Source organism: Tetrao urogallus, assembly GCF_951394365.1.
Source record: "Tetrao urogallus genome assembly, chromosome: 6".
Taxonomy (NCBI): domain Eukaryota; kingdom Metazoa; phylum Chordata; class Aves; order Galliformes; family Phasianidae; genus Tetrao; species Tetrao urogallus.
This window is the reverse complement of record NC_136819.1, coordinates 32,250,348-32,267,006: the sequence shown is the minus strand read 5'-3', so window position 1 is coordinate 32,267,006 and position 16,659 is coordinate 32,250,348. Positions and strand designations below refer to the sequence as shown.

The 16,659-nt window shown below is 33.9% G+C and overlaps 1 protein-coding gene across 2 annotated transcripts in view; it reads right to left on the bottom strand.

Annotated features, from left to right (window-relative positions):
- Window positions 1-16,659, bottom strand: part of DPH6 (diphthamine biosynthesis 6) — a gene marked incomplete at its 3' end in the record, with an annotated part of 176,359 nt that overhangs the window by 49,100 nt on the left and 110,600 nt on the right. Inside the window, exon 13 of one of the 2 annotated variants that reach the window (XM_079536913.1) lies at window positions 11,543-11,785. The exons of the other annotated variant lie outside the window; for it this stretch is intronic. Coding sequence (XP_079393039.1) covers window positions 11,543-11,785 — 243 coding nt within the window. The remainder of the gene's footprint in view (window positions 1-11,542; window positions 11,786-16,659) is intronic. 2 annotated transcript variants of the gene reach the window in all.

Below are 16,659 nucleotides of genomic sequence, written 5' to 3'. Positions count from 1 at the left end.
TATCAGTTACACTGTGGAAAGAAAGATAACTACTTAAGGAACAAAGTCATAAATTGATAGCAATATAAACTGAAAGCAAATGAAGTCTGCCACATGAAACATGATCACAGACTGTCACTCTGAGGGTTTTATTCTTCATGTCTAGTGTCAAAAATAAGCACTTAGGAAAGAGATTCCACTTGAAAATTGAGAATGTGTACCCAAATGGGATGGAAAATGGGAAAAAGTTAATGATCAAAATCTGCATTAAGGATAGCTGTTATTATGATTCAGAATTTAAATTTCAAATCTTGATTTTCTTTGAAAGAGAGCTAATTTTCAAATGAAGTTTCATCTTTTACTTCACATTCTAACTACAGTCATATCTTCTCCTGTAGACATACAGCATTTTTAGCAATTGTGGTTAAAACCTGTAATTAAGTTTTGCATTATGCTTTGAACTGTGATGCTGTTATAGCCAGAAGAAAAACAATTTGGAAATTCTGGTGATACTACTAACCTCCTATGAACAGCAATGCTTTAACTCATTGAGACAGCCACCTTAAAAGTAATATGATATATGGATTTGGGTCAGCAGTCCTGGCTGTGCCCACACCCACTGAATATGGAAATTAATTACATGCCAGCCAGACATCGCATATTCACTTGTGACAAGAATTTCAGGATAACTAATTTCAGGCACCTAAAAATTATAAGCCAAGCTTGAGATATGCATAACTTTTCAACAGTTACTGGAATGGCTCAAATGGAAAGCACAGTTCTCCTGATGGTGAGGATACTTACTACTGACATATTTAATGGGATATCAACTCTTACATTCAGGTGAACCCATGTACAGGAGCATGGAAATTTTTTAATAAATGGTTTTTGTTCAACAGATTTTAATATAAATGCTAATTAAAAGTTGAAAAATTACAAATCCATATTCATGGATATGTTTTGTACTTTTTCATATATTTAACTATATGCATATATATGTATATGGGAAGGATGGGACAATGAATACGAAAATGAATTGAAAATACATATATATATATATATGCATACATCTTCCCCACATAATTATCTGTGCAGAACATGCATAGAGATATCATGCACCATGGAATGCATATCTAGAATTCCATGCAAATATACATTTGACAAATTATGACAAAACTTTACTGAAGCCATTGAATTAACTAGAAATTATAAAAAATCAGTATTTTCATCAATAAATGTATACGTTTTTACTCTTTTAGACTTCTTCACTGATTCATTTATCAAAAATAACTATACTAATAATTTATTAATAGCTTCTTTATAAGTAACTTAATAACTAAATAAAACAAAAAATTAATAAATTAAAATAAATATAGCCTACATAAATAAAGTAACTAGCTAAAACAAAGTTAAATGAATAAAATAAAATAATAAATAAATAACATTATTGCTTCTTTGTTGTGAACTGTGCAGAAGTAACTACTTTGTCGACAGCAGGTCAGGTGGTCAGGTTTTGTTCCCACAAAGTTGGTTATAACTGAGATGCATAAAGACCTACATAATATTACCACTGAGTACTGTCTAAAAATGTTAGATTTCAAGTGTTACCAGTTCTGATCATTGTGTTACATCTAAAGGATCAACAAGGCTATACACATGTATCACATCAACTGGTAATGGTTTTATTTTTCATCCCAGAAGATGCATAAATACAGAGAGAAAGCTGAATGCTGAACTGGCATGCATGTTACTGAGTATGGACCAATTAGCATTGCTTGTTTTTGATATAGAAAGATTTAAATTTGATTTCAGAATAACGCTAGTTCACTTTTAGGCTGCTGACATACTTGTTTGGAAGTATGTTTGGAAGTAGAGTACAAAAAAGGATAAATATTTTTTGTTTTGGCATTTATAAGTAGTCACATAGCAACAAAATTGAATTGAATATTAGCAGGAAGGTTCAAACTCTATTGCCATACCATCAACATCCACCTCCAGCATTGTAGGCCAACATGACAAAATAGGAGGCGTTACTTTTGGAGCATACCTCATATTATATAATAATAAGGAAATATTTCCACTAGAAGATGGTAAAGATTTAGGGCAGACCAGTTGTTAGTGAAAATGTCACTGAAAGTTGGGGTGGTGAACTTGCTGTTCTTTTGGTCCTAATCAACAGGATTACCTCACCCAGAGAAGGACAGAAAAAGACCCCGATGAATCTCCTGAGGTTTCTTACTTTGTTAGGGGAATTTAAAATGCCCTACCTGGAATTAGGAATACACTGTCCTGAGTGAAAGTAGGGCCTTGAACACTTTTCAACCAGAATGGCATCCTACCCACTCTACAGAGGCACTGACAACAGGCACCAGCCTTGAGGCTGCATTCTGTTAATGGCTTTCACAGCCATCACATGTGAGACTTTGGACAATAAGCCCTTGTCTGAGCATAATACTAGATATGTATATGCCCTCCTGCTTAGCACAAAAGTGACAGGCTCAAAGCAGAATTAATATTTTCAGCAAAGGAGATGAAGAATCACTCAAAAAAACCCCAAAAACAACTCATATAAAGAGACTGCTGCAGGGGAAAATCAGTCAACCTAGATGAACTAGGCTCTTTAGCACCCTCAATAACTAGAGGTATTTCTTCACTGTGTCTAACTGAAAAACAAAGTTCATATGCATGTATATATTACCTATAAATGGCAAATAAGCTAGTGTAAATCATTTCATGGAAATCAGAGAGTTACCGTGATTTTTACCAGCTGAGGATTTGATTGTATCTCTCTCTATTTATTTACTAAAACATTCACACAACAAAACCTCCCTTTTCTTATCTTACATTGTTATATTTTATGTTTATGTTCTACAACAGGTTGGATGTTTAGAACATTGGCAATCATATGCTTACATATATGTATCCAATGTATAATGAATGCTTTAGGAAAAACGTGCACTCTCCATTGTTCTTTGTGTCGCCTAAATCCCTTTTTAAAATTCATCAACATTTCACTATTATTACAAATAATCTTCTTTTTCTTATATAAAAGAAAAGGGTAATACTTTCACCTCCCACTGTGGCCCAGTGTCAAAAGGCAGAATATTTTCAAGGACCTCCAGAGTTCCAATGTCTGCATCTGACCCGTGTTAAAGATTCTCATTACAGTTGCTTCAAATGAATACAAAAGCTTTGTTTAATCCTAACTCAGGGGAAATGAAATACACTAGGCACGAGATGAAAGATCCAGTACCAGAGTGCTGTTTGAATGCACTGTGTGTTCTTAACATGGGCCATAAAGAAGGCCATTTTAATATATCAAACTGTAGAATGCTCGAAATAGCGTAGTAGCAAAATAAATGTTATAAACTTGATGAGACAAAAAAAGGAAAACAGAAACATATTTTCTTTCTACTGGAATTTTGATAGGCAATCCTTTCCAAAAACGTTCGGTTTTCTTTTGCCAAAACGATCGATGACATTAATTCATCCAAGAAAGATATTTATGCAGTGCAAATTTAGCTGGGTTTTAATCTACCATTTATACCTTCACAAAATTCATTTACTTCTTAAATTATTACTATTCTGTTCAAGAAGCAGGTAACAGAAGGAGACCATTTAAACTAGTATTACCTACACTACTGTCTATAGGGCACATAATTTACAGAACTATTTGGAAATCTAACACTTGCATTCAACAGAAATACTAACTCATATATATGATAAAACCTGAATATTACAGTACATACCCGCTCACTGAAATCTGTTTGGTTTGTTTGTTTTCCATATTCCTTTTAAGTTACGTGTAATTTTATCCATAGGTAAAGGGAATCTTAAACCTCTATCGAATCTATTGGAGTGCTAACAAACTTTGAATTCCATGATTTGAGCATAATCTATGTTCTACTTAGGATAGGGAATGCATTAATTTTACTTAAATTCATGCTCCCTAAACTCCAAATGTTACGTGCACATCTCTACAATGCAACACATTGCTGTTTCAAGAGCCATGATACCATTCTGTGTGACTGCACTGCAGATGTAATTACTCCAGAAACAGCCACACATAGCTAGACAGCTTCTAGATCTGGAGTTAACTTGTTTTTAACTAACTTGAGACTCTAAGTTTTCTGTAGGCAAAGCAGAAAGACACAGGGTAGTAGGAATGCTATTTACAGGAGTGTCAAGGGAGACACAGTGCAGGGGATGCAAAGGCCCTTAGATGACTGCTCTATTTTTTAAAAGTTCTAGTTCAGGTTAATTTACATCTTTCGGTGTCAGAACACTTTATATATCTATCTGGCAAAAAAGGGTTTAAATTTAGATATTTAAAGCTGGCATCAAGATGCACAGTGTGAAATAAGCAAGGAACCCATTCATAACATATATATCAGATAAAATACAACAAATCTTTCTGCCATCACTTCTGCATTGTGAGCCACCAAGACACATATTGTCATCAATCTGACTGGCACTCCTCACAGAAAGAAAGTCAATTATAGCACTCTTTGCTGGATTTGAAACAACCATGGAACCACCTCTCATACCGAATGCTTACTAAAAAAAGAGAAAGCTTGTCTCATCTTCGATCAAGAATTTACTGGAGAAAGAGGATGAAAAAAATAGATGAGGACAGAAAATAAGTGGGAGCAGACTACTGAAATAATTCAGAATGGAAAATGGAATTAATCTACAATATTACCATCTGAAAAAAGAAAAAGAATGTATAAAATGAATCGCTGAAGTAAAAGGTACATTTTATGGTCCTAGAGCTATTAATAAGTGCTGCAATTACATGAAATATTACATTCCTATGTAATTCTTTCTTCAATTGTTAACAAAAAATATTGTTTTCACTGTTTCATCAAAATTTTCCAAATCTCCCTTCACCATTTCAGTTCACTTACAAATACAGGTAAACTAAAACTTCAAGGTGGTAACAAAACTTTATGTACTGAATATGTTAAATATTTCCCTATACTTCTTTCCATAGAAATCAGAGATAACTTCAGATAGTTCGGGAAAATATTTCCCAGATTTTTGTGTATAATATCAAATCAAAATGAGAGCTGAAACTCACTTTTGTTATTCAGTCATGATAATCAAGAACTGTATTTCAAAAGCAGGAAATGGCCTCTGAGTTACTCTGTGATTAAGGTCATGTGCTCTTATCTCAGAGACAATACTAAATTACTACTACTTTGTCACGGTATGTAAATTTGATCAAGAACAGCCAAAACAAATACCTATTACACCAATTACCAAAACTGAAAAATGTTACTGGCCTAGCTATACTCATTCTTGCTGGGCTTTAGCAAGATGTAAGAATAATCAAACACAGCAGTTAAACAAGGTGAACGCCTGAAATCTTAATACATTACAGCATGTTTCTTCCTCATATAATTAAGAATGACAAAAGTAGATATTGTGAGGCATAAAAAATGTAGTTATGATCTTATTTATCTCAGCTAATCTAGTGGAGTCTGCGGCACAGACAGATGTGCAATGCACCACTTGAAATACACCAACAAAGTACTACAGGAATGATTCTCCACAGAAAGCCCATGGGAAGTGGAAAAAGTAGGTAGGGGCTGGACTCAGATTTGAACTAAATATAGTGAGAGCTCTATCCAAACAGCACAACTCAATCTCTATTGAATCTAGTGTGTACACAAAGTAAATTAGTAAAATTTTGCAGGCACACTCACTGTTATATCATTATACAATAATTATTTGGAATATTTCCATCTATCAATAATACCATCTGTCCCACCCAATACAAATGGACTACAACCCATCTGGCTTATTTTTTCTATTGATTACTCTGCTGAATGAGTTAGCAAAACTGCTTTTAAAATTATCATATTACATGACACTGTCATTAAAAGATGTGAAGTAAAAAAAAAAACACACATGATAAGACTTAATTGGGAGTCTGTCAGCTCTTCTTCCAGAAAGTTTTAGCAATGCTAAATGCTTTTTTTTTTTTTTTTTTTTTCCTCTCTTTTTTTCTTGCTTTTTTTTTTTTTTTTTTTTTTTAGACAGGGGCTACTTAAAAACTTACTTACAAACTACTGGATTGGGCAGAACTGGTCCTCCACACTACCACACAATTGTTACTATTTCTGACTAACAAAGCTTCTTCAAAGTATCAAGAAGGTATCAAAAGGTGTCTAAAGCATGCTGGTGAGAGCTTACTATTTATTAGGACTCCTAAGGAGACTGTGGAAGGAGAGTAGCTTAAAAATGGAGTGCTGGAAGCTGTTGATGGCTGGCACTTGTATTTGTTAATTCCAATTATTTTCCCTAGGTTTTGGCTTTGATTATATGTTTGTATAACCATCTTTATTCTGCTTTATTCTGTTTTTACAGCACTGTTTTATCTTTTGATTTTAACTACTGCTTTCCTTAACTTTAATTTCTACAATGAACACTACTTAATAATAATGTAAACTTTCCTGTCTATCTGAGTTTCAGTTGGTAAGGAATTGCATTCTTCTGAGTGTCTGATATGGTGCTATGTTTTTGTTCTAGAAGAAATACAATATTGATAACAAACCAATGTTCATACTTGCTGCTGAGCAGTGTTGTACAGGGCCAAAGCTATTCTCAATGAAGGGCCTGAGGAGTCGAGACAGAATTAGGACTGCTGACTTAAAGTGGCCAAAGGGATGTTCTATACCATATGACATCACAGGGAAGGAGTTTTTTAGGGGATGGGAGTTCATCTGGATCTTCTTCACTGCTCAGGGGCTGACTGAGCATTGTTTGGGGGAGATGGTGACCAATTATTTGTGCATCACGCGTTATATATATTCACATATATTTATATTTATATAGTCTATTATTCTCCTTTTCTCTGTTTTAGTAAGTAATTTTATCTCAATCCATGAGTTCTACTTTGTGGGTTTTTTTTCTCAATTCTCTCCCCCCTCCATCCCATTGGGAAGGGGGAAGAGGCAGAGGAGGATTGTGTGGTGTTTAGCCATTTGCTGGGTTAAGCCACAAAGCCATTCACAGAACTTAAATTCTTACCTAGGCTCCCTTAATCTAGTTTCAGTTTCTACAATGCCCTGTTAGTTTTAACAAGGGAATCCTCTCTTGTGTATACTTAAAATGCTGAGCCTAAGATTTTTTGCCAGCCCAGTGATTTAATGTTTCTTTGGTGTAAGTCCTTACTGGGGTTGCTTTCTTATTCTTCCCTTGCTGCTCATTTTTTCTTTCTCAACGGTGGATTCTTACTACAACCTTCCATCCCTCCACTAGACTTCTTATTTCTCTGCCCCTGAATAGTTATTCCAACAACACTGCAACTCCAACTGATGTAGGAAGAAGACAGAAGGAGAGGCAGGGTCTGTATTCCAGCTCTCTGGATATCATCCTTAATGGCTGGGATTAGAGAGGCAATATTTGAGGCAAAACTGGAGCAGTCAGGCTGCAGGGAACAGTGACTGGAGAAAAGACACTGAGTTCCCTCCTGGAGTGAGGGAAAGCGGGATGGCAGCAATGGATAGGCGCTGTACAAATAGCAAGGAATTACATGGAAGTACATAGTCAGAGACTGATTGAAGAAAGCAAGTAAATAGTTACTAGAAAGTCCAGCCTAGTTACTGTTGCTGTTGTCTCCCTCTTCCCATCCTTAACACTGACTAGAGTCACTCATCTGGTTATATATGAAAAGATATGGTTATTATGAAACATTCTGAAATTATTTTTCTTTTCATAGATGAAGAAGTTCCTAGGTTATTGTAATGGTCAGCTTCACGCCCACATCCTGCTCTTAAAACTTGTGTGTTATATAAACATACACAGAAAACAATTCTCACATTTCTATGTTACTTTCTGTTAGGTCATAAACAATGTATACAATTTCTATATTATATAAATATAATATAATATAATATAATATATTATATAAATATATAAAACATATAATATATGATATATATTATATATATTTATATAAGATATATAATATATATCTTTATAATAGATTATATATATAATAGATTATATATATATATATATAATATATATACATATAATGTATTATATGCATATATATATATAATAACTCAATTTAAATTGTGGACTGGTATTATTTATGTAGAGGATATTTACCAGACATCACTATGTCACAGAATAATAATCATTTTTGATGCTCCAAAATAAACCTTTGACAGTTGTGATGTCTATGCTCTAGTCACTTTGTTAAATACAATTACTTCAATCATAATACATGATAATTTCACTATTAAACACAGAATATTTAGCAAGCAGAAAAGCAAAGTCTAAAATCTCTACTAAAATACAATTAAAACTATGGTTTATAATGTCTAGCTTACAAGAAGTGAGTTATGATATTCATTGTCTTGTTTTCCCTAATAAAATTTTTTTTCCATGGCTGACAGAAGAGCAATTTCAATTGAGACATCATTTGTTCCTATTAAGCAATCTGTAGGTTGTTATTGATTCATGCCTTTGACCACTGCTTTGAATAAAGTTCAAGAATAACAAAATACTTTTACGTTTGTCTGACTTAATTTACTTGCAGAAAACAGACTATTATTTCATTTCTATGATTCTATGATTCAGGCCACTGTATGTCCTAGAACTCTCTATAGTACTATTGGCATAAAACAAACAAACGAAAAACTAAGACAAATAAGGGATGTGCTACTGATATTTTTAAACATAGATGCCTTCAGAATAAAGCTACTGTGTTCTGGCTTCCGGAAAGCGAGTATCTTACAGGCTCCTTCAAATAAAACATTAAGAGGTATGAAAAGTACATTTCCTGTTTTTATTGATTCTATGGAGGCAAGGAGAAGTGTAATATATTTTAACAGTAAGCTCTACTGTTTTCCCCTGTTCCCAGGGTAGAATCAGCCAAAAAGAACATTTCTCCTAATAATATGCCAGCTAGTACTTCTGCAAAACAAAAGCTCATTGATGAATATCTATTTAAATTAAATTAAGAATTGCATGATCCGTTATATTTTCAGGAAATGATAGTTCCCTCTGTTCTTTGCAATAGAAGTGTTTGAAACATCTTTTTCTGCGCTTTGCTGTTTACGTAACCAATTCCTAATCATAAACATATGCATAGCATGAGAAAAATGCAACCATATCTATTGATAAAATGATAGGGAAATTGGAATATTCAGCTGATAATCCATCTTCTTCCTACTGATATTTTAAATTTTTCCAATTTTTAGATCCTGTTGTGGTACATATTACTCACCTCCTAATATTTTTGTACTATTTCTGATACTGTCATTAATGAATAAAACCTAATTAGCACAGAGCAAGATTTATAAGCACCCTACAGCAATGGTTTATACATAAATCCTCTAGGATGTCTGCTTTTAAACATTCCCAAAGCCTGCTAGGCAGCTAACTCTTCACAGAAGTATGTGTAGGCAGCAATCCATTCTTTAAGCTATGACTTGAGCAATCAGAAAGTGACACGAGTCAGATACTATTAATAGCCCAAAAGCAAGCTATCACATGAGGTGTTTCTCAAGTAGCTAAGAAGAAACTGTCTAGTTATGTCATTAAGTGTAAGACCTAGAAGACTATATAAAGAGCAGCTGGAATGTACAATAATTACAGAGTATTTATAAGATTCTACATGGAAAAAGGAAAATTTTCAAAGAACAGCAAAACATTACCAATCTGCCCTCAAATCTGTGCCTGTATAAATTACAAATAAGGAAGTATGTGGGCTTCATGGTCATGGTACATGTTACTAATTAGTCACAGAACAAAAAACAGTTTCAGCTTTTCAAAATGACCAAGCTTTACGGGATCAACTCTGACAATATTGTCTCAACCCTAAATTAGCTTAATGATGCTATGACTCCATGCAACATCTCTAATTGCAGCCTCAAAGACATCATGAAATGGTAAATCTTATAAAAAATGACAGCTAAAGATAGTATACTGTTAAGATAATATTGAAAACGCACTGATGTCACACTTGCTGTTTCCATTTAAAGCTTGAAGCATTGATCTATAAAACCCATAAAGTTGGCAGACTCAACATCATCTTAAGAACTATGCTAATATCTCCATGGCAAGTCTGAGAACTGGGTGTAAACATAATTAGTAAAAACAAAGGCTGAGATCTTCAATAAGACACAAACTTTGGAACAATGTCCTTTACAGAAAAAAAAACCTAAGACATGACTGAATTACAAAAGAATAAAATAGCTCTCTGTGTGATGGTCTTATTTAGAGGAACGTATCTTTCTGAGTTCCTTAAGTGATTCCAAACCAAACCATGAAAAGTTATTACCATTTTTCAGCAGCAGTCATAAAGATGAGGTTATTTCTACACTCTGCAAGTTAGCTACTTCTGAGAATTTTAAGTAAATAAGAACTTTAATAACTGACCTGTTTCAAATATACTGTAAAATTCAAGGCATTCACGAAAAATACTAGAACATAAAAAACACCTGACAGCATGCCCTAGAGTAGAAATTGCAAGGTGTAAAACAAACAGTACATTTTACAGTAAAAACAGAAATGAAAAATCAGATCTTAGCAGACCTGTAAGAGTGCTACAGAGAAGACTGGGAATCTTTTAGATTCAATACCTTTAGTCTTGGAGGAAGGTACTTAGGAGGATATCTTATTACAAAATCTATGTTAACTGTGTCAGCTTTCATGCAAGTCTACCTATTGCCTCAGAAAATCAAGTGCATAGCACAGACAGACTGAGCATGAATTCAAACAGAAAGAAAAGGTTTGGGAAGCATTGTCCCTTCTAACAGGGCAATATTAACTATTAATGTATGCTATGCTTCCAGGCCACTTATCTCCCAAGAAACTATAACAAAAAAATTCTATTAAGTTCCATAGCAATTATGTAGTAACTACTCTTGTTTACTCATTTATAGAGTAGCTACATTTTGTTTATAAGATTTGCGGTCATTACCTTTTTAATGCCTACAGAGTGTTCTGTGTCTATTTAAGCAAAATGGTACGTGCATAAAAGAAATGATTATGATATTATAAATCACTAGGGAAATTATTGTACTGTTAGAGATAATCTAGAGTCAACCAGTAAACTGGCACGCCCCATCCTGTTATAAAAGTTCAGCTGAATAACAAATAATAATAAGCAGCGAAATGCTAAACTCAGTTGTCATGACAATATTGCTTGTAAGAAAGAATGGGAGAAAAAATCTCAACAGAACAACTAACAAAAAGTTAAAGTGCCCTGTTCCTACTCTACAAAAATATATGGGCAGAGCTAATTCAAATAAGGTATTGTTCACATTTTTACTAGAGGAACTGACTGCTTTTTAAGAGTTTTTTTCCATATTGCTTTGGGAATTAAGACAAAGTTAGTGATGAATATAACTTTCTATTAAGCAATTTTCTTTCTCAATTGTGCACAACCACTTATGAGCCAGAACATAACAGCTCAATCAAACCTTATTATATTAGCTTTACTTGAACCACTCTGAAATGTACTGAGAAAATTCTGATATTACTACAAGACATAGGGAGGAAAAAGACAACTTAGAATGAGGGAAGTGGATATCACAGCTACCTTTTTACAATCTCTTAATTTCTTCTTCCATATAGAATGAGCAACAGGAATGTGTTTGCTGTCGGTTACATAGCAGATCGCTGTGATCACATGGAGTAGTGTAGTCTTCTGGCTCATAGCCTGGAGGACTTTCTCAACATGACTGAGAGCAACTGTGGCCTCAGTCCACACACCACCACTAACAAGCTGCATAGTACACGGTACTAGGCCAATCTGTCCAGCACAGTAGAGAATATCTCCAACCTGGAGGAATAAATAAATAAATAAAATTATAGGATTACATAGGAAACAAAGGAAAAAAAAAACAATTTTCCAAGTAATTTCTTTCAGCATTACTGTTCTTTGCGATCCTTTATCAGTCACTAAAAATGTAGCAAACATCATTCTAAAGGTCAGTTTTGATAGGGCTTTATATACTTCACATGAATACAGCACCATAATAAACTTTAAACTAACAGTTAATATATGGATGTATGCATCACCTCAAAGTAATATCCGACATAACTGATTGTTTGTTTGTGTTGATGCCCCAATATGATTAAATACATTCTTGCTTTCTTTTAAGTAAGCTTAATTAGAGATGGGTTTATCTTTTGAAAACTGAATTAAATGGGTGGTCAGATATGCTACAAATATATGTTAAACCAAACTGCAATGCAGTTACCTTGGGCTGATTTTCCTATATTTTCCCAGCAACGCTGAACACCTGCTTTCTTGAAAGGAGGCAGAAAAGGAAATTTTTATTCTTACGATTCAGACATCTCAGAGATTTATTATAAAACCTTAATGTAAATATCAGAACTTTTCATCCTCTTATTCTGTACTTCTCGACAAGGTCTATACATTCCCTGATCAGAGAAGCAATGAATATTGTTCCAAATCAGAAGAAAACTAAGCACAGAAGTGGGAAGTAAGGTGGGCGTAATCACCTTTGAAGACTGCACAGGAAGCAATTTGCTGTAGAGAGGGGAAATGGACTGAGCGAGATATCTTCAGAAATTTTTTTCCAGAACTTACTGTAAAAACTGTAAAAATTCTTTACAATTAAGAAAAATTTAAAAAGAAATCTGTGTCCTAGAAGACATGGCAATCAAACCATGTGACAGACCCATATGCAACTCCAAATCTGTCCTCATAACTGTCTGTGCCTCACAAAAGACTCACACATCTAACTATTGGAAGAGTATCTTATACAATTTGGCATACAAGTTCTATGATTAGCAGCTGAAGAGAGGGAGGAGGCAGAGAGGAAACATATCAACTGACACTCATCAACAATTTAAATTGTTTAAAATATCTGAAATATTGTCTTGATAATGCTATATATAATCCTGAATTTTGAAAAAAATATGCAAGTAATATTTTACTTTATAGGAACAAATGGTCTTTTTTTTTTTTTTTTTTTCTAGTGCTATTTTAAAATATGTGCCATTGAACGAGGGAGTCCAGCCAGCTATCAAGTGGCATACTGACAAGATGAGAAAAAAATTCAAGAAGATATGACTCAGAGAGGCACAGGTTTGTTTTAAAATTAAGCCATTTATTTCTACCTCTGCTAAGTGAAATCCATGTACTAGTCAAAAACTCTGATACAGGTAGTTAATAGTTTACAGAAAAAAATCACACTGGCAATATTTCTTCCTCTTTCTGTTGGGCTCCTGGTTTTCCATGCATTACCCATTTTAATTATTAGATAGACAGAAGAGCTGTTCACCCAGTTCACTTCCTCTTTCTTGAACAGATTGTTTGAGACATAATATGAATACTAATTAATGATAAAATATCTGTCAGTGTTTTGAAATACGGACTAAGATAGCACTTTCTTAAAGTATCTTGGATAGTTCTGATACAATTAGCTACATTGATCATAAGCAAGGTCAAAAAATATCTCTGAAGGATTTGAGCAAAATTGGCACTGCTTTTGGCTCAGGTTCAGTGGGAATTTTGCAGAGTTCATTAAAAAATAATTTTAAAAAAACCCTCTGTTCCTAACATACTTGTTTGTATCTTAAGCTGTAATTAATAGAAAAACAGAGTTCTCAACATGCTACTATGCTATGAAAGGGTGGATTCAAGGGGGAAGAAGGGGAAAAGGGTCAAAAGAGGCCACAGGTTTTGAGCAACTGTACTTCAGGGGGACATAATTGAGAGTAAGGAGGGGGGGAGGGATGTTCTCCTCATTCCCAGTGACTTGGTCATGAAAAGCAAATATAAATAAACAATCAGCAGGGGCAAAGTAGCAAACCAGTAAAAACACTGTTTTAGCAGATTTCAAGAGGTTGTCTCCAGAGTGTTTGAAGCATTATACAGAAAATTGTTAGCAGAGTAAAAAGTATTTAAAACAGGGAAGACTTTATAATATCTTTTTCACAGTGCTGAACAACAGGAGATGTCACAATGTATGGTGCCAGTCCTTGTGTTGTGAAAGTGTTCAGCAAAATGCTGCTAGAATGCTGCAACAGTTTATCCTTTTGGAGCATCTTCAAAGATAACACAAGATTTTTTCAGACTATAGATTCACAGTGTATCAACTCTAGAGGACTTCCATATTCAGTAAATTCAGCACCAAAACAAAACTACAGTATAACGGATGTGTAATCATACACTGGAAGCTCCCATAAACTTGTAATTGCAGGATACCTCTAGATTTGCACTGAGTTGGTTCTTGTCTTGCTTGTTTTTGTTAACAAACGCCAACAGCAACTACAGAAACTTTATAAAACTTTTCCTACTGGTATTAGTAAAACTTGCTAGTGATTGACTAGCATAAATATAAAAGTGCAGAGATTTTTTTAATAGAAACATTTTGACCATTCACCTATAGGTTTTTATGCCAATGTTAATATTTGCACTATATGAACCAATACACTTTTCTTTGAAAGGGTGAAGTCAATATGCAATTAACCAAACCTTTATTCTGAAGGCAGTATGGTGTCTGAGTGACTGCTGCCCTTTAACAGGTCAGGGTACACAAAAGATTCAGTGACCCTTTGACCTAACAGTGAAATAGCCTACCATTATGCTCAGTCAATGTAAATAAGCATAACTGACAATGTGCTAATAGGCTGCCTCTGGTCATCCATGTGTACCTCTGACCTTAATGAAGACCTAAATCAATTAATACTCCAGGCAATAAAGACCTCTGGCTGATTAAGTTAGCTAGAAATCATCTTTTCTAACAGGATTAGAGCTATAAGGTGGTGAACTTTTTATTTAATATATGATAATCCTTTCTTCCTAGGGCCCTTTTATTTTAGCTAATGATGGTAAAATTGCTTTTTGCAATGTGAAATCTTTTATTCAGCTACCCAATGTGAATAAAGTTTTAAAGGTACCATTTAGACAATGGTAACTGAAAGGCTCTGAGTTCATACTGTGAACACAAATTACATCTGATTAAAATGCTTCCAATACATCACAGTCTTCAATATGATGTGTGTGTTTTTTCTTAAACTATTTAGCCTACAAATGTGTAGGCTAAAAATTCAATAAATAAGTTGGTCATACATAGTTGAGCCTTATTCAGGTTCTCTTTGAGAAAATGAGTTTAACACCAGCAGCCAAAAGATGGAGGATATAAACCCAAACGAAAAATTAAAAAATTGTTTTTACTATCCTTAACTAAACAGAAATTGACTCACATAAAAATCTACTTATAACGTGAATAAGATGCTTGTATATTGCTCTCAAAAATGCAGAGCTTTCCTTTAATAAAATAACTGCTTCTCTTAGGTTCAAAACAGCATAATCTAATCAATGGTATCTGTTACTGCTTTCTTATTGAAATTTCTGTAACATTTCTGCAGCTTTCAGAGATTTGTAACTCAGTTTTCAAATGCTGTGACAGCAGCTAGCTAATTCTCAAGCTAAGCTGGACCTTTGTATGTTTCAAAATCTATTTGATTACCTAATCTGCATGACTACAGAATACTCATCTTCTTGTATTGTCCTTCACTATTACAATTTATATTATCAAAATGTGATACATTTTTTTTCTCTTTGAACTTATATCTGTGCTTTCTAAGCCACAAGAAACATCCACTGAGTATTTTTGTACCAAGAACTAACAAAAATACTGCACTTGTCTATACAGTTGTGTTTTTTTAACTGTAATTTAGCAAAATTAACATACACTGTCCAACACTCATCTGACACTGAGCAAATTTGTGCATTTCTTAATTAGAAACTATAGAAAAGAGAAGCACTATTTCCCATATTATGTACAAAAATAAGTAGTTTAAACTGACTACTAAATCAACAGTCCATCTGAAAAAGCCACGATATTCAATGTTATAAATATCAAAGCAACTTTTAAAAGTTCTTCTAAATATCTCTCATTCCTACTCTGTGCTTCCCAACCATGAATACCTGCTATCCTCTAAAATCCAAATAATTAAATAATGCAAATTAAGCCTTTAAACTGCACTGGATTTAACGCAAATCATCAAAGCAGATACTCCTGAAGGTGTGTAGCCCCTTGAAGTTTATCGAAATGCTAAATGCACAGGCATGAGGGAGACAATCAGGTCACAAAGCATAAGAAAGATCAAAGACCAAAGTTTCAACTTCAAAATTATTATTTTTTTAACTGTTCTAGATCATCACAGAAAACTATCATTTGTATACGTTTTGTATATATGTATATGTGGCAATGTGTTGGTTATATTCAAATATTGACCCATGTTGAATCAATTTATTCAACTGATGGGAACAAAACCCACGTATTTTTGATTTTTAGAAGGAAAAGATTCTGTAAGGATTAAAACTGAAACGTTCACATAAAAACATCTCAAAAGCTGTCATTCACTTTCCAGGGGAGTGTAAAACATAGAACAGAAACAAATTTAGCTTTTTAAGTCAGTAAATGTAGCCATGAACATTAGGAAATATCTCAATAAGGTGGATGAAAAAGCTTTGCCACATAATATATTCATGTGAGCATGACAGCAAGGCTGAAGCCTGCTCCCAAACACTCATTGTAGTCCACGTAGAATATCCAAAACATAGGGACGAAATGAAGAAAATGGAGGTAAAGTGTATTACTTTATGTATTTATATATATTTTGGTCAATGTCCTGTAACGGTGCACAGATCATATATTGTTCCTTCATGGAAAA